The 18,258-nt window shown below is 46.5% G+C and overlaps 1 protein-coding gene across 1 annotated transcript in view; it reads left to right on the top strand.

The window, feature by feature from the left end:
* The window catches only part of LOC115407000 (ryanodine receptor 3), a 137,623-nt gene that overhangs the window by 83,286 nt on the left and 36,079 nt on the right, over window positions 1-18,258 (top strand). Inside the window, exons 41-68 of the mRNA XM_030117310.1 lie at window positions 3,647-3,920; window positions 4,007-4,121; window positions 4,601-4,733; window positions 5,724-5,827; window positions 5,971-6,106; window positions 6,444-6,630; window positions 6,715-6,823; window positions 7,225-7,345; window positions 7,791-7,960; window positions 8,716-8,936; window positions 9,169-9,259; window positions 9,949-10,089; window positions 10,937-11,100; window positions 11,193-11,271; window positions 11,710-11,799; window positions 11,879-12,025; window positions 12,555-12,617; window positions 12,779-12,854; window positions 13,181-13,304; window positions 13,429-13,544; window positions 13,622-13,689; window positions 13,768-13,889; window positions 14,034-14,083; window positions 15,294-15,354; window positions 16,176-16,414; window positions 17,125-17,206; window positions 17,282-17,412; window positions 17,496-17,819. Coding sequence (XP_029973170.1) covers window positions 3,647-3,920; window positions 4,007-4,121; window positions 4,601-4,733; window positions 5,724-5,827; window positions 5,971-6,106; window positions 6,444-6,630; window positions 6,715-6,823; window positions 7,225-7,345; window positions 7,791-7,960; window positions 8,716-8,936; window positions 9,169-9,259; window positions 9,949-10,089; window positions 10,937-11,100; window positions 11,193-11,271; window positions 11,710-11,799; window positions 11,879-12,025; window positions 12,555-12,617; window positions 12,779-12,854; window positions 13,181-13,304; window positions 13,429-13,544; window positions 13,622-13,689; window positions 13,768-13,889; window positions 14,034-14,083; window positions 15,294-15,354; window positions 16,176-16,414; window positions 17,125-17,206; window positions 17,282-17,412; window positions 17,496-17,819 — 3,738 coding nt within the window. The remainder of the gene's footprint in view (window positions 1-3,646; window positions 3,921-4,006; window positions 4,122-4,600; window positions 4,734-5,723; window positions 5,828-5,970; window positions 6,107-6,443; window positions 6,631-6,714; window positions 6,824-7,224; window positions 7,346-7,790; window positions 7,961-8,715; window positions 8,937-9,168; window positions 9,260-9,948; window positions 10,090-10,936; window positions 11,101-11,192; window positions 11,272-11,709; window positions 11,800-11,878; window positions 12,026-12,554; window positions 12,618-12,778; window positions 12,855-13,180; window positions 13,305-13,428; window positions 13,545-13,621; window positions 13,690-13,767; window positions 13,890-14,033; window positions 14,084-15,293; window positions 15,355-16,175; window positions 16,415-17,124; window positions 17,207-17,281; window positions 17,413-17,495; window positions 17,820-18,258) is intronic.

The following is an 18,258-nucleotide window of genomic DNA, read 5'->3' as shown; positions in this document are numbered from 1 at the left end:
CTGCTCTTTTATTTCCAGCCTCACTCTTGCCTCTGTTTGTCCGTCAGCGGCATGCGGACTGAGGCTTTCAGTCCCATTTCCATTGCTTTTCAATTTCATCATGGTAATGCGGCGCCCGGCGGAGGAGGAGCGGAGCGTCCCATGTCAGCCGCTCTGGGAGGCGAAGCGGGGAGGGAGAACCCAGCTGATAAAAAGCGAATCCTTCAGCTGATTAAACCAATCCCCAGGTGTCCGTGCGGACGCGACCGGAGAGACGAGGATTAATGCCCACGTCACTTTGATGACGGTTCCCATCCAACCACAACAGTGTTAATGTGGAAGTAGAAGTCTAATTCTCCATCTCGAGTAGCTCTCGGGTTTCGGGAACCACTAATCAAGTGACTGATTGAAAATTATTACCTCCCAGGATAAAAACGCACTTTACTTCTCTTCACCTTCAGTATCAACAGCAGGTTTTATGTGAAAACAAACTGGTTTAAACCAGATTTTAACCAACGTAAACAAGCCAGAAATTACCAAACGTGTTGATTTGTGTTTGTTCAGTGGTGTAGTGTGTGTGTGTGTGTGTGTGTGTGTGTGTGTGTGTGTGTGTGTGTGTGTGTGTGTGTGTGTGTGTGTGTGTTCAGTCCAACCTGAGAGCGGAGACCCTCCAAGGATACTTTAAATCTCTATTAATGACTGCAGTTTTGCACATGTGCATGTGTGTGGGGGGGGGCAGTTGGGACTTTAGCCTCTTAATTTTGATTAAGTACAGTAAAATTAGCACATTCATCATAAACCTTCTATTTACACTCTTTAAACGGGGAACGTTTCAGTGCACGGAAGACCATCATTTTACTTCATTAGCATATTGATCGTCTGAATGCACACACCACATCACACATGGACATCATGTGTTTTAGTTTGAATAAAGCTGCTCGTTGCTTCCTGCAGCCCTTCTTCTGCTGCCATCATGAATCACACTCCGTATATATCTGACCTTTAATACAAATTACGCTCATCTGGCCTTGTAGCAAAGCCCGTGTCTCTGGCTTTCGTCCCCTCGCTGGACGCTATCTATTGTTATATATGGTGTCTTTTATAGCATCTGAAAACCTCTCTGAAAATCTGCTCCAAATCTTTCCTTTCCGGCCGGTTTTCAAGGCGATGCCGACCACAACCGAATTGCACTCCGGGTAAATTTGGGCTGAAATTCTGCAGACGACGAAAGGCAATCTCCCCTCGGGGGTTCGGTGGCGACCCTGGCAGGGCACAGCTCCAGCAGTGAGGAATGGGTCGGGATGAAAATAGAGGAGTGTTTCTCTTCTCAGACGATTGCTTCGGGTCACGGCGGTCCTGGCGGTGGGAACTGCGAGGTGTCGCGTGGGGCTTGACAGATCAGGAGACGAGTTTTTACTGTCGTCTGCTGCTCGAACGCGTCTTCTGTGTCTGCAGAAAGCCTCACAAAGCAGAGTTATTAAAAAAAGAAACAAAAACTGCAATACTTCGGTGATTTCATATATTTGCTTGAAGGTATTTTCAGTTTTTCTTTTATAAGCATGAAAGCATATAAACAGGAAATAAGATCACAAAACTGGATCTGGTGATTTTCAATATAAAGTTTGGATGTTTTGATGGATCATATTAAAGTCAGAATAAGGATGCAGCATGGCATGCCAGTTATATGACAGCAGTGGTGTTCATCACAATTCAAGAAATGCAAAAAAATAACAACCATCTCAATTATTCAGATGAGCAGTTTTACTAGTATTCTAGTGTTTTCATTAAATAGTGAAGTTACCACATACAGTCAGATTGTCAATTATTATTCTGTCTGGTCACATTTCGGACGCCTGTGTTTTTCCACTTTATCCCACAAACACAAACTGAACAAAAAATGAACGCAGAGACTCATAATTATCAGAATAGTATCCTTTTTTTGCACAACCCTGAAAGACGAAGCTCTGTATCGGTAAAAATGACGGTCAACCTGCCTGAGGTGCGTCCGCCAGGTATCATAAAAATAATATAAAAACTTTTTTTTCTCTACCTCTCAGATTTGTTGTTATATTTTTAAGAAGTGCATATAAAGCAATATATCCTCAACGCTTCAGCTATAGCTTCATTTTACTCCTGTCGACCCTGAAGATGCAGATGACACTGTTTTCATGCTCAGTATTTTATATAAATTAAGAAAAAGTAGCACAGAGGTCCATTTATTGTTTGAATGCAGAAGCAGCGATGGCAGTGAAGACAGCGAACGACGCCAGCGTCCGTCATCGCTCTCACCAGACGGATAGCTGTTGTCGGGGTGTGTTCGCAGGGCGATCGCGGCGGAGAGCGATGGAGCCGATGAGTTTGATAGTGTGACTCTCGCCGCCAGAGTCAGGTGTTGTGAAGCGTGTTGGCTGAGAGGAAGACGTGTCTCTTCTCATTTGGGCTCTAACGGACGCCGCCGCCTCTCCCCTGACAGCCGCTCACTTCGGGGCTGCAGGATCTGTTACCGCTGGCTTCCACATGCACACACACACACACACACACACACACACACACACACACACACACACACACACACACACACACACACACACACACTGACTGACAGCCTGTTGTCAGACTGTTTTTATCACTGACAGATGCAGCAAAATGCAATCACCTAATTGCGGCCCCTTTTACCGAAATCGCCTGTGCATCAACGTCCGTCTTTTATGGTTCTGAATTCATTAATTCTTTCCTTTTGTTTCTGAAACAAACTTTGATCCCCGCCCACGCACTCAGTCATAATGAAGCCTTTAGGGTGGCCCGTATAGGAGCTGTTCAAACAAAGGTTTCCTCTTTAACCACAGAAGAAAGTCTTTTTTTTTTTCATTCTTTACAAAACAGATTATTGCTTCAATGAAAATGAGATTGTAAACTCTGTCCATCATCACAGAACAGAGAAGGTCGTTAAAATACACCTTTCTAAGTTGGGTTTAAAGACGGAGCTGAGGTGGAGGTGGCTGATGTGCGTGCAGCTCTCTTTGCTCAGATGAAGCCACGTCAAGCACTTTGATGGAAAACTCAAGGTCTTCAAGTATTGGTTGTTCAAATCAGAGAGTGCCGAGTCAAGTGGAGACTGTTTGTAGCCTTTTAGAGCTTTGTGCATGGTTTTTTATTCTCACGGAAGAAGTGCCTGAAGGGTTTTTTTTTTGTATCTTGGACGTCAGTTTATGGGAGGAATCAGTGTTTTTTTCCTCTTAAAGTTAATGATATACAGTGAGGTTAACTGAACGGTTCACTGAGCCTGATCAAGTCTCCTATTCTCAGACTTTCTTTACATTACTACTGTGATGTACAGTGCATTAACTGCAGATGAGTCATGGTGAGTGTCATTTGCTGTTTACTGTGGCTCTTTTACACCGTTTTACAATGACAAGATGAAAAGTAATAAAGCGAAAACATATAGATCACTTCCACAGCATGTGCCTTTCAACAATATACTGAATTGTAACACAGATAGATTACTGCTTTGGTTTTTTGAAGTAATGAGTTGGAGAAAAGCTTTTTTTCTACCACTTTAAACTTCTTTATTAAAGCTTGATGCTCCATGTTGAGTCCTCTTCAAGGTGAAGATACGTTTCAAACTTTTAACAATGATCTTTAACCAGCCTCGTTTTTCCCTCCTCAGCCAATCTGAAGGAGCTGATCTCTCAGACCATGGTGAGCTGGGCTCAGGAGTGTCACATCCAGGACCCCCAGCTGGTCCGCAAGATGTTCAGCCTGCTGAGGCGGCAGTACGACAGCATCGGGGAGCTGCTCCGCGCCATGAGGAAGACGTACACCATCAGCGCCGCCTCGGTCCAGGACACCATCAACCTGCTGGCGTCGCTGGGTCAGATCCGGTCGCTGCTGTCGGTGCGGATGGGGAAGGAGGAGGAGAAGCTCATGATCGATGGACTTGGGTAAGTTTCTGAAGAACGCCGGCGATGACAAGTAATTAGAAAATATGCATATTTTACTTTGGTAATAAATTGTCCCTGTTTTTCAGCGACATCATGAACAATAAGGTTTTCTACCAGCACCCGAACCTGATGAGGATACTGGGCATGCATGAGACGGTCATGGAAGTCATGGTCAACGTCCTCGGAGGAGACAAGTCTCAGGTTTAACAGCTTCTGCCTGTAAACGCTGCGTCTCATCTTCCACAGGGTGTGAAAGTGACGCCCACAGAGTTTCTCTCACCGGAAACAATGTTCCCGGTTGACAGAAACCTGTGTTTTCTCTCTGGTTTTTCTTTTTTTTTCCTCCTTTCATTTGTGGTTGTGAAACTCGGCGCTCGTTACTGAAGACGCGGTCCAGGTTTCAGCGAAAGGGCAGAATGTGGCCGGCTGACAGGGTGTGAAGACGTCAGGCCGTTTCTCACATTAATTAAAAGACCGAGGCGACTCAGGGCGGAATCGGGACCCTCGGGATGCAGCATATCTCTCTCCAAAATCTCCCGCTGTCAGTTTATTGTTTGAGTGATGTGCTGCTCGGCGGTATCTGCACGTTATCAGGTTTTAGCGCAGACCTCGCAGCGCCAGCAGACCGCCGCCGGGGAGTCATCTCGTCTTGTTTTTTAAAATCCCGTCCCATCCCACAGGAAATTGCCTTCCCCAAGATGGTGGCCAGCTGCTGCCGCTTCCTGTGCTACTTCTGCCGGATCAGCCGGCAGAACCAGAAGGCCATGTTTGACCACCTCAGCTACCTGCTGGAGAACAGCAGCGTGGGCCTCGGTGAGCACAGAGCCGTTTGGACATTCACCACGATCCTCAACAACTTCAGAATATTGTTGATTAAATGTTACTTGATTCAAGTGACAAATTATTGGTAAATTGTTTTTATGACAATGGCTAAAATGTCCTGTTACACAATTGGGAAGTTATTATCTATGGGCTTTGTCGCATTGAAAAAGGCCAAAATTCTGACATTTTTGGCAGATATTGATTTGTTTTTTGATCACCAACATGGGAAGTTTCTTTTACTGGCTCCTCAGATAAAATTCCCACATGAATTTAGAACATACAGATTGACAGTATGGTGCAAAAAAGTACATTTGCATAAAACAATGGGCAAGAAAGCAGTTAAAAGTGTCTTTTAAATTTAATTTGACCACAAAACATGAACTTGATCAAGATACACAGCACCAAGTATGGAATCACGTTGTCTCTGGTGGTCATTTCAAAGGTTAAATTAAAATTGACCTTTATAACATTAATGATAGACTGAAATCTTAAATCCACTGATCTTACAATTATTAAAAATGTAGCCAGTAATTATACAAATTAGCAGGAACCAAGAGGACCAGCCTGTTATCTCGCAGTGTGCCATGTTGCTGGTTAAAATCAACTAATCAATGAATGTTTGAAGCTAATAGCATGTGACAAACAAATTACATAAAATTTGATCGTTCCTATATCATCGCTGAATCAGTTTGATCGCTTTCCAGCAGTCACTGGACTTGTTTTGCTGTGTGTGTTTCCAACACACTCATTCAGATGAAGACTACTCCTCATAATGCAGAAGCATCCATCCTGCATCCAGTAATGTTTGTATCAAATGTCTTCATTTAAACATATTTCAGCATCTGGTTTGAATTTTTGAGAAACCAGTGGTTTTGAGATGATGAGTGGAAACAGCACCCCCTGCCGTTTGTTCACTCAGTTGTAAATTAAACAAGTGAAAGTAGAAGTTATCTGAGCAGACCTGTATGTTGTGGGTTGCAGCTTCACCGGCGATGAGGGGCTCCACCCCTCTGGATGTAGCTGCCTCCTCAGTGATGGACAACAACGGTTTGGCCCTGGCTCTGGAGGAACCCGACCTGGACAAGGTACGACGACGGCTCCTCAGTCTGATCCAGCTGGAAATGCAGTCAAAACTGGGAAATCTAAATATTCATGTTTGTTTTCTTGGAGTCCCTTAAAGTTGTCAGTGTGTCATGCGAGCTGTTGAAATGAGACCCCGGGTTTGCAGGTGGTCACCTACCTGGCTGGATGCGGTCTGCAGAGCTGTCCAATGCTTCTCGCCAAAGGTTATCCGGACATTGGGTGGAACCCCATCGAAGGGGAGCGCTACCTGTCTTTTCTGCGATTTGCTGTGTTCGTCAATGGTATGATTGCATCCGTCAACGTCTGAGGCACCGTGCAGCCTGAGGTCAAAATAAATAGAAAAATTATGGAAGTGGACATTTTATTTTGCTTAAAAAGTTCCTCCTCATCACTTTTTCTGTTTATTCTGATGTTATATCTCTGTGTAAACATACAGGAAATGATGAGACAGTTAAGAAAGATCTCCATCTGGGGGTGTTTTGCCTCAGGGTTAGGAATCGTGGTGTGTGTGTGTGTGTGTCGTGCTGCAGGGCTTGTATGGGCTGGATTTTCCTGCCCGTATCAATTATGCATTCCGCTGTATGCGTGCTCCCACATGGCCGAACGTTTGCGTTCCAGGAGAGAGCGTGGAGGAGAACTCCAGCGTCGTGGTGAAACTTCTCATCCGCCGACCCGAGTGTTTCGGCCCGGCCCTGAGGGGGGAGGGGGGCAACGGCCTGCTGGCTGCCATGAAGGAGGCCATCAAGATCTCGGAGACGCCGGCGCTGGACCTGCCGGGCTCCGTGCAGGGGGTCAGCTCTGACGCGTAAGCTGCTGAGGACTCCGATCCGGGTTCCTCCCTCACTCGCCGCCTTCTCTGGGTCAAAGTCTCCCTCTTTTCCCCGCTCAGCTCTGCCGACGGTGACGATGAGGAGGAGGTGGTCCACATGGGGAACGCCATCATGTCCTTCTACTCCGCTCTCATCGACCTGCTGGGACGCTGCGCCCCTGAGATGCACGTATGTAACTCACGTGGCTCACGTTTTGGCCCACGGACTTTATGTTTGCCACTCTTGATTTAGACTCACTGGCACATCTTCCTCTGAGCAGCAGCTCTTTGCTTGATGCTAATATAAATATTAATATTTTATATTAACTGGAGGTTACTTACATGAATTCCAGGAAGAGGGGAGTTTATACAAAATTGAAAGTAAAGGTTCAAAAGTTAATTTATAAGGTTAATTCCTCCAATCTACTAATCTAACACTTTGTGTACTTTTAATATATTCTAGTACCAATCAATATGTCCCCAACACTAAGCACTGCAATAACACCAGCTTTAACTGATGTCTTTTCTTGGCTCTGACTCTTGATTTTCAGATGAAATGATCCTGTTTGTTTTCATTTTTCCATCCTGCAGCTCATCAACAAAGGCAAAGGAGAAGCGCTGCGTATCCGAGCCATCCTGCGCTCTCTGGTCCCCACCGAGGACCTGGTGGGAATCATCAGCATCCCCCTCAAAATGCCCGTCGTCAATAAAGGTGCTCCGCGTCCGCGCCCCCCCCCCACGCCAGCGGACGCTTTCTCTTTACCTGCATGCGACAACGTGAAGCTGCGGCAGTCAAGGAAACTCCGCACGTCGAGAGCGGAGCCGAAAGTTATCGATTTCATTTCACTGCTCATGCCTTTTTAATCAGCACAACACTTTACCGCACACTCCCATAGCTCTGAGTAAGCCAGATCATTTCTATAGCCGGCTGCCTTGCTCTATTGATTGATCTGCATAAGCACGGCGAGGCTCGCCTCTTAAATTTGCTGCTGTGAGCACCGCCACACGAGCTTTGTCAGCAGGCCAAGAATGAAGACGGCGAGCGGAGCGGAGGCTTCAGCCTAATGAAAACACACGGCCCTCCTAATCGCGGGAGACTCGCCGTTATGTACCGGCGTTCCGCCGCTTCAGCCGCCTCTGTCTTCCTCCTCTCCCAGACGGGTCGGTGACGGAGCCGGACATGTCTGCCAGCTTCTGCCCGGACCACAAGGCCCCCATGGTGCTGTTCCTAGACCGCGTGTACGGGATCGAAGACCAGAGCTTCATGCTCCACCTGCTGGAGGTGGGCTTCCTGTCGGACCTGAGGGCCGCCACGTCCTTAGACACGGTAAGCAGAGCTGCCAGCCGCCGTAACGAGAACCTCATCAATTAGTTCCTGGAGTCGTATTATTGAGAATCCTTTACACCAAAGCACAGCTCCTCATTAAGCCTCAGCTCCACTTTCATTTAATCAATCTAATTGTTTGGTTTTTTTTTACCTCCATTTCGAGTTTTAATTAGATGAGTAAAATTGCTCGAACAAAGAGCTCAACCTGTTTGACTCTAAACTGCATTCTCGGATGAAATTGTTCTACAGTCACACAAAAGAGTGCGTTTAAAGCAGAGCATCACAAAAGGGGGTTGAATGCTTTTTAGCATTTAGCCTTGTGTTCGAGCAGCGTAGCTAAATACTGATCAATAGTGAAGCGTGTGTACGGATGAATGAAACGAAATGGAGTAAATACGGAAAGAAACTGAGCTAACCAAAGCCAAAATGCGTCGATAGAGAGACAGAGGCAGCAGAGAAGAAGCATCCAGCTCTTTTATCAGGTTAGAGGAAGTTGTTTCAGGTGCCAGCTGCTCCTCCACAGCTACACCTCCTACTCAGCGAAGAGAGACGGAGACAGGAGTGGGCCGAACACCAGACGTCTGAGTCTGAGGGATCACCACAACCTGCAGCAGCAGGACTTCCTCTGTGTGTGTGTGTGTGTGTGTGTGTGTGTTAGGTCAGTGAAAACGGCCGAGTTTCCAGTGAGTCTGCAGGAAATCAGTGTTGAATATTCGACATGTGTGAGTGTCAGTCTGTGCCGGCTCCTCTCGCAGGAGGGCCTGTGCACCACGGAGACCGCCCTGGCCATGAACCGCTACATCGGTTCGGCCATGCTGCCCCTCCTCACCCGCTGCGCCCCGCTGTTCGCCGGCACCGAGCACTACCCCACCCTCATCGACTCCACGCTGCACACCATCTACCGCCTGTCCAAGGGCCGCTCGCTCACCAAGGCGCAGAGGGACGCCATCGAGGAGTGCCTGCTGTCGGTCTGCAAGTACGGAAAAACGCCGGCTTCTCCTGGCTGTTAATAGATACAGAACAACACGTCTCACCTCGCAGGAATCCTGCACCAGCAGCACATTTCACCAGCTGTCTTGGATCTTTCTGCTACTTACAGTCCGTGTTTTTTCCTGAATATCTTTTCAAGTCGGTGCGACGAAGTTTGACTAAGTCTGCTGTTTCGGGGCAGCAGCGCTCTTATCTGTCTCCCTCGCCCTGTTCTGCAGGCACCTCCGTCCCTCCATGCTGCAGCAGCTCCTGCGTCGCCTCGTCTTTGATGTGCCCTTGCTGACTGACTACTGCAAGATGCCCCTGAGGGTGGGCACCACCTTTTTTTTTTTCTTATTTTTTTGTTCCCCGCTCTTTTCGAATGTCTCCCCATAGCTGGTTTTCCCCGCATGCTTCAGTTCTATTGTTTCCTGTTTCCTATGATTTAAAGTAGAATTCTTCAGGTTTCTTTTTAGCTTTCTTCCACCTAATGTCACCACTTTCTGTGGGTTTATTAGATTCTCACTTGCCAGCATCTCATTTCCACCGGCTCTTGTGAAAGTGTACATTTAATCTGATGTTGCTGCTGTTTGCTTTTCTCTTACACACACGCGCACGCACACACACTGCACAGAGTGTTGCAGATGCAACACACCTGTGGTGTTAATCATCTGGCGTGCACGCACTGGGCAGCTCAAGGAGGGAAAACAAGGGGATGAAGTCCTGCACTGTGTGATTACAGGCTTGTTGGCTCCACTTCTGGACTCCATCTGTCAGGCCACAGCAGAGAAATACTGGAGATGTAATAGATTGTGACTGGCCTGCGAAATGCTGGACACTGCTGGGTTTTGTTTTTTGTTTTTCCTGGCCTTCATGGATTTAATTTGTGCCTCCTGTTGGAGGGACGATGCCTCTGAGGTGTTGTTTGCCATGCACACATGGTCAGGAGAAACTGTTGTGCTCGCATGTTCATGCACCTTTCATGTGAACGCGACTGTTTGTTTTTTTTCTCTCCGCAGCTGCTCACCAACCACTACGAGCAGAACTGGAAGTACTACTGCCTCCCGTCGGGCTGGGGCAGCTTCGGCACGGCGTCCGAGGACGAGCTGCTGCTCACCAAGAAGATCTTCTGGGGAGTTTTCGACTCTCTGTCACAGAGGGTGAGTCCAGATCTTTTATTAATCCTCTAAAATCTGCATTCGATTTGTTCACCAGAAGCTTCATGAGTGTTGGGGATAGATGGGAACCTGTGGATCAGGGGCTGCAAGAGGCTCCAATCTGACTGCTTTTTATTTAGGGTGCTCAGTCAAAGATAACTCTATACCATATTTTGTTAAAATTCACAATTACAGCAGCTACAGACTGTAAATAGGGTGGATGCAAATAGTTGCATCAGCAGCTCTTAAAAAGCAAAATGATCAAATTCAGAATCTCATTGGTTTGATACATAACAAGAGGAAAGATTACTGGCAGAAGGTGGTGATAGCTAAAGGTGGACCCAGGGACTTGCCAGCAGAGGGAAGTGAAGCTGCAGCGGTGAGCACGTGTTCCCCGAGAGGCGCATGAACAGGATCCATCCTGTTGAACTCATCAATAATCTTTATTTACATGTATTTCCTGACATCTGTTAAAGATTATTTTCTGGTCAGTGTACAAGTGCAAATAAGAGCCGTCTCATTCATCACAGTCTCAATTAACATGGATGATTGGAAGAGGCTCCCTATTCCAAGCACGGTGATGCATCTCGCTGGAGTCAGCACATCTCTCTGAATGAGCTCTCATGAACGGAGGCCGTGCAAACGGCCGGCCTGCAAACATCAATATCTGGACAGCTATCATTGATCCGGAGCCTCCAGCCTGCTGGTTGCTCGGCTTTTAGAATAATTCTTCATTAAGGTCTCTTCTGCCTGCCCTTATACTGCTTCGGGCTGGAGTGGCTGCACAGCTTTATCCGGTCCTGCTTTAATTTAAAGACAAAAAAGCATATTGCGTGCATTGTTTTTGCAGAAATATGACCCTGAGCTCTTCAAGATGGCCATGCCTTGCCTCAGTGCCATCGCCGGAGCGCTGCCGCCGGACTATGTGGACGCCTCCATCAGCACCGCCATGGAAAAGCCGGTTTCTGTTGACGCCCAGGGAAACTTTGACCCCAAACCCATCAATACTGCAAAGTAAGACCCCCAGCATCATCGGCCCAACTGATTCTACTGTATTAACATGCATTTGTACCCAATTAGAGACTAATTGTCCCACTTGTTTCCAGCATTGCTCTTCCAGAGAAGCTCGAGCACTTCGCCAACAAATACGCCGAGCATTCCCACGAGAAATGGTCCGCAGAGAAGGTGAGGCCAAAGATAAGAACCCCCGCCTCAAAGGGAATGGGCGTTAAATGAAGCGGCATTGCTAGTTGCGATTGTTGTACGAACAGAATGGGACACTGAAAACGTCTCACCTTGAAGATATACGGCCCAGAATAATTCATTCGCATCAATGCTCCCTTTAGGTGATGCCCCATTTTCTTATAAGCGAAGGAGACACTCTGCCAGGCTGACAATAATTATGGTGTCTCTGACTAGAAGGCCACCGCTCTTTTTTTGCAGCAGGCGCTTTAGTCCACATTGTTGCATCTGTCAAAAAAAAAACTGAACAAGCTGAAAGCAGCAAGAACTGAATGTACCGTCACTCCTTAAAGCGTGCTCCTCTTAGGAAGTCTTTCAAGTTGTAAATCTAACGTTGAGGAGAAAGCAATGAGGATTACGTTCATGCTCCTCGTGTCGCAGGTGCTGCTGGGCTGGAAATATGGAGACTGTGTGGACGAGAAGGCGAAGACTCACCCGCAGCTCAGGACCTACAAGGGCCTGACAGAAAAGGTAGGATAGAGATAAAATCTCTACTTATTGAGATGTTTTTTTCACCTTAAACCTCAACACTTCGCTCTGTGTTCTCCAGGAGAAGGAGATCTACAGATGGCCGATCAGAGAGTCCCTGAAGAGCATGCTGGCGATGGGCTGGAGCATCGACCGGACCAAGGACGGAGAGAGCATGTCTCAGCAGAGGGACAGTGAGAAGATGAGGAAGATATCTCAGAGCTGTCAGGTACGGCGCACACAGGAATGGAAAAACTGGAAATACACAGAAAGAGACTTTTACTGATTTTATTCAGTTGTCAGTGGGGGTCAAACATATGGCTTGGGGGGCTTTAAGTTGCCCATAAGAACATCAGTTGTGGCTCCTGGATGACTTTGAAAAGAGAGAAAAACACTAGAAATGACTTGATTTTGAGGGGGAAGTAGCGAAGATAACGTGGATCTACAGTTTAAAATGTATCCATTTTGCTTTTTGTGTGATTCTGTCATTATTTGAGACGTTCCACTTCTTCCTTTCATCTCTAATATTGCTGTATGTCCGTTTTAAGTGTGGGAATGAGTGTCGTCCTGCTTGCAGTGGTAAAAACAGATCAGACACTTATTTACTGAGAGCACAAGCTGCTTTTGGTGGCTAATCTCTCTGCAGTCCAAAGACTGAATAAATCCTTTAACAGATGCAATTATAGCAGCTTCATTGTTTCATCAAAGCGGGGATTGACTGTGAGCAGCAGAGATTTTAAACGTGCATCTGTTTTCAGGCCAACGGCTTCAACCCGAGCCCGATTGACACGAGCAGCGTGGTTCTGTCCAGAGAGCTGCAGGTGAGCGGCCCCGCGCTTGTTTTGTTGTACTTCATATCACACAATCTGTCAGACTGAATACAAGATCAAAAGAGAGATTTGCTGAATGCCGATGAGTAAACGAGGGAGCGATGCTGAGGTTGTCGTCTTTGCATTTTTTTGTTTTTTGTCTTTGGTCCAAGGGGATGGTGGAGGTGGTGGCGGAAAATTACCATAACATCTGGGCCAAGAAGAAAAAAAGTGACCTTGGGAGCCGAGGTGATTCAGTAATGAACTCAATCAGAACCTGCATGCTATGCTGCACAGAGAGATGCGTTCAGTCGACAGGGAACAAAATGAATACATCCTGAAAATGATTACATCCCAGTGAGAACGTGTGTGTGTGTGTGTCTGTGTTTGTGTGTTTGTGTGTTCTGGTTTTCCTCTCTCTGTGGGACCCAGACATGTTAAAACTAAGTTACTGTGAATAATTGACCGTTGTGTGTTTGCATGTGTGCGTCTGTCAGTCTCAGCTGCATCAACTCCCTGCAGCAGTGATACATCGTCAATCATGCCGGAACCCGGGGTTGTTTCTGTGTTCCCAGGCGGGGGGACGCACCCTCTGCTGGTACCCTACGATACGCTGACAGCGAAGGAGAAAGCCCGTGACCGAGAAAAGGCTCAGGACCTTTTCCGCTTCCTGCAGATCAACGGCTACAGCATCACAAGGTCGACACGCCGCATTTTCCCCACTGATGATGAGTTGGGGTCTCTGCTCCGCATCGCAACTTAACAGTGGAGTCGTTAATCAAAGGGGATTGTTCTGAAAACGGTATTTCCTGTTCCGCTGCAGAGGTTTGAAGGACTTGGAGCAGGATTCCTCCTCCATGGAGAAAAGGTTTGCCTATAGATTCCTGAAGAAGCTGCTCAAGTATGTTGACTCGGCGCAGGAGTTCATCGCCCACTTAGGTATGCTAATATTAAACCGGCCGTAACTTCAAGAGATCTGCTCCCTCTCATTAAACTTGCATATATTCTCCGTCCAGAGGCCATGGCCGCCAGTGGAAAAACCGACAGGTCACCTCATGAACAAGAAATCAAGTTTTTTGCCAAAGTAAGGAAGTTGGACGGCGGCTGGTGCTGAACTCTTCCCACTGATGTCTGCATTAATCTGATTCGGTGTCTCTGCCAGGTTCTTCTCCCTCTCATCGATCAATACTTCAAGAACCACACTCTCTACTTCCTCTCGTCCCCCAATAAGAACCTCAGCAGCAGCGGCTACGCCTCCAACAAGGAGAAGGAAATGGTCACAAAGTCAGTTATAGCACACTGAAAACAGCATGTCTTTGACTGCAGTTTCCTTTCTAATTCCTCGACTTTAATACTCTCAGTAACTAATACTCTAACCAGTCGTTCACTCTGTTTTTTTCTGTTTTCTTTCCTGTTTCATGCCTCCAGCCTGTTTTGTAAACTGGCAGCTCTTGTCAGACATAGGATTTCACTGTTTGGTAAGCTGACTGAGTCTTAGCAGGATTGTATTAACAAGAGATTCAACATTTTAAAAGTGGCAATCATTCTAACATTTATTGGTGAAACCTGAAAGTCAGATTTGAAACAAATTGGTTGACATTTCAAAAAGAAAAGTCCTTTTTTGAGGTGAGAAATTTAATTTCTCTTTCATGTCTGTGAGTAGAAGTTTGTTTTTTGCGGAGATGAAGATAAACTACCAGGCTGCTGTGAGTGTGAGAGAGGGAATATACTGTATTCTCCAACTCTTAGCAAGAAATCGATTTAGTATTGTTGTTATGATGCTGAAACAAAACAACTGGAGTCTACTTTTACCCCACTGTGAGGAATAACTGATTACTTGTTTTCTGATTTAGAAATTCAAGTTAAACTCCAGACTTGGATTAGTTTTATTGTGGCTTTAAAGGGACACTGTCTGAAAGTTACAGTCATGCCGTTATTGAACAATAGTTGGTGCAGTTTCAAATCAGGAGAAAGAAAAAGGTTTGGATTAAATCTCGGCTTCAATCTGCTTTCCTGAACAAATGCTCAAATTATAATTTTGCTCTAGAAGTTATGATTAAAGTGGGCTTCGTGTTGAGTCATTTTCTTGAGTAACTGTTTGGTTTTTGTGAAAATTTAGACATTTTTATCACACATACTCTGCACTACAATGAAGAAAAACTTGTCTTTAACATCTGAGAAAAAAGCGTCTTGCTCCAGATTACAGTGTTGGCGTTTGCTCACATACACAGTTTGGCTTTTGAGGTTAAATTTTAATCCTGGGAAGTTTTTGGGGTGGTGGGTTATGCTTCAGGTCCACTGAAGCACCCTGTTTTAGCAGAAAGCTTCAGTCGCTGCTGTTCCTTCCCATCCTGCGCTTTTTCTTTGAGTGACTCAATACACCATCTGGTGGTGCAAGACTGTATTGCATGGCTAGTTGGTTTGGAGGAAGATGTCAAACGTTTGTACTTTTGTAGAAATACCAGCAGCACGTCACACTTTTATCCTTGAGATAACATCCTGTTTTGTCTCATGAGGCTAATTTCTGTAGTTTTCATTGATCTGCACTGAGCAGCATTCTTGGTTGTAGTACCTTGTCTCCTTGTCTCCTGAACATCCATTAACTGACCTTATAAATCCTCATCCGCCTGAGACACATCGGTGTTGTGTTTCGATGTGGTAATTCGGGTGTTTTCTGGTGTTTTGCAGGGAGCGACTCCACCACCATGGTCAGCTGTCTGCACATCCTGGCACACACTCTGGACACCAGGTGAGACCTGAGAGGTGGAAGACGGAGCTGGATTATGATGTCTCCTAAACGCGCGCTGCTTTGGAAGCTATTTACATTTTTCCTCGGAAAGCAAATCTAACCTTTGAAGGAACCTCGAGAGGAGCCTATTTGTCAGGAAGGTTTTTCTTTGAGACAGTATTAATTCTGGAGTCTTTCGGGAGACCGTGGCATTAGCGTGGAGCTGGCATTTAAGAACGCAGAAAAAATTTCATGCAGCACATGTTGCCCAGGGCTCCCAGTGTTCTTCTGAGACAATGTACTGTTTGTTAATGCAGCTCAGGCGTAATCGGGCTAAATTGGCTCTGCGTTATTGTGTCTTGTTTCGCACTGAAGAACTACAGCCGATGCCCAAAGACCGTCTTTCATTTGTCTTTCCTTCTGGGACACATCAAGGCTCTACAATGGGTAATTCATTTACAAATGTTATGAACTGTGAAATGCTGAAAATGGACACACTAATCATATTACTGCTCTTTCACAGAATCACATGGAGCTTTTTTTTTCTTTTCCCCCTTCTCAGTTCCAGCACTGGCGAACTCACCTTGGATTTAAATAATCTTCTAATTTGTTAAATAAATCATTTATTTTTCCTCCCGAGGGCGGTCAGGTCGATACTCGTGTCTCATAATTCATGAGTAAAAACCGTCACAGACGGCGAGCGGAGTAATGGCATGTGTGAGCGTGTCCTGCTGCGAGTAAACAGCGCCGTCCTTTGCATACCAAGCGGCCGTCCAGGGGTTTATTATAGCCCTGCCCTTGCGTATCCCCTCGTCCATCACGCTCTCGTTTGGCTCCCGCAGGACGGTGATGAAGTCGGGCTCGGAGGCGGTGAGGGTGGGCCTGAGGACGTTCTTCGAGAACGCGGCGGAGGACCTGGAGAAGACGTTCGAGAACCTGAAGCTGGGGAAGTTCACTCACTCGCGCTCGCAGATGAAAGGGGTGTCGCAGAATATCAACTACACCACCGTGGCACTGCTCCCCATCCTCACCGCTCTGTTCGAACACATCACTCAGCACCACTTTGGAGTCGACCTGCTCCGTGAGTCCTGACAGCAAAGCGGCGATCAAACAAGTCTGAGGCGCTGCAGTTTACAGTAACTCATGATTAGAAGCCTTTTATAATGTGAACCAGTGAAGGGAGGCTTTTGAGGCAAGGTAAAAGAGTCGGCATAGGTTGGGATGTCTTCTGTTTGAGAACACATGAAAATACAGGATTCCGTTTGCACAACACATATTCCTCACCTCATGGCCCTGTTGTATGTGTATCAGTTCAGCTCCTCTCCGATAATCCTCACGTTGGTGTGGTTAGATCGTGTTCATTCATGTAGTTTTTTGAGTAGATTCGACTCATTCGGGTCGACGTGCTGCTTACGCCCGGCAGCCTGTGTGCCTTCGCCACATTGGTTATGCTCGTCATGGAGGATTGAGGATATAATGGCAGGAGAGATGTTAACAAGGGTTAATCACGTATTCCACTGGATTTACAAAGGTCAAACAATTTGCAACAGTCAGTTTTGTGGGGAGAAATCCCTGCCTGTGAAAATCAGGCCTAATCGTGGTGCAAATGGGATTTGCGTCAGTCACACGGAGTATTTTAGTGGGAAAAGCGCAGGACGGTAATGAAGTGTCAGTAACTGTAAACGCAGAGGAGTGAATGAGTTATTGCTGTGGCTGTGGGTAAATCTGATTATCGGATTGATAAACACAACATGATCTGCAATTTCTGCTTTTCTTATTTGGTTTTCCAAGTGGATGATGTCCAGGTGTCGTGTTACCGAATCCTCACCAGCCTCTACGCTCTTGGCACTGGCAAGAACATCTACGTAGAAAGGTATTGGAAGTTTTAGTGGAGCGATCTAGTAAATCTTCAGTGAAGAAATGGTGTAATATTAGATTTCTCTCCCAGGCAGCTTCCTGCTCTCGGCCAGTGTCTGGCAACTCTGGCTGGAGCCATGCCTGTTGCCTTCCTGGAGCCGCTGCTCAACATGTACAACCCCTGCTCCGTCTTCAATACCAAGAGTGCCAGAGAGCGTGCCAGTGAGTCTCCTGGACGCCAACATTCATTTAAAAAGGAAGCACTCATGATCAGGATCAGGTATCACGCCTCTTTCCGGTTTCAGTCCTAGGAATCCAGGACTCGGTGGAGGAGATGTGTCCCGGGATGCCCCGGCTGGACGGCCTGATGAAGGACATCAACGACATGGCCGAGTCCGGGGCGCGCTACACCGAGATGCCCCACGTCATCGAGGTGGTGCTGCCCATGCTGTGCAACTATCTGTCCTACTGGTGGGAGAGGGGTCCCGAGAACCAGGCCGCCGGCGGGGGGAGCAGCTGCTGCACCACCGTCACCTCGGAGCACCTCAGCCTCATTCTGGGGAACATCCTGAAGATCCTCAACAACAACCTGGGCATCGACGAGGCGTCCTGGATGAAGAGGATCGCAGGTGAGTCGTGGGTAATCGGAGATTCATACGGGAGTGTGGTGCTCGAGTGATGCTAAAATGAATCACAGGAATGTTTCTACAACATTAATAAAGCTAACCAACTAGTTTCAGTACTACTAGTAGCAAACTGCTAAAACCTCTCAACACTGACTCAAAACTGCCACCCAAAGCATGGCTGTGGTACTACTAGAATGCTTCATACTGTCCCTTTAAATTATGGGTGTCAAACATCAGGCCTGTGGGCCAAAACCATCCCATATTAACCTCCAAAATGTATTTTTCAATAATTTGTGTTCTGGCACAGTGAAATACCTTCAACTTACATTAAGATTGTCCCTCTTCTTTTTATTGCAACTGAAACTGGATAATTTACTGCGTCGTTACCCTTCATCATTTGGTGAATCTGCCAAAAGATCTAAAATAATTTTTGCAGTATTTC

This window comes from Salarias fasciatus, chromosome 19 (genome assembly GCF_902148845.1).
Source record: "Salarias fasciatus chromosome 19, fSalaFa1.1, whole genome shotgun sequence".
Taxonomy (NCBI): Eukaryota; Metazoa; Chordata; class Actinopteri; order Blenniiformes; family Blenniidae; genus Salarias; species Salarias fasciatus.
The sequence above is the reverse complement of the archived record's forward strand: the minus strand, read 5'-3'. Positions and strand labels throughout refer to the sequence as shown.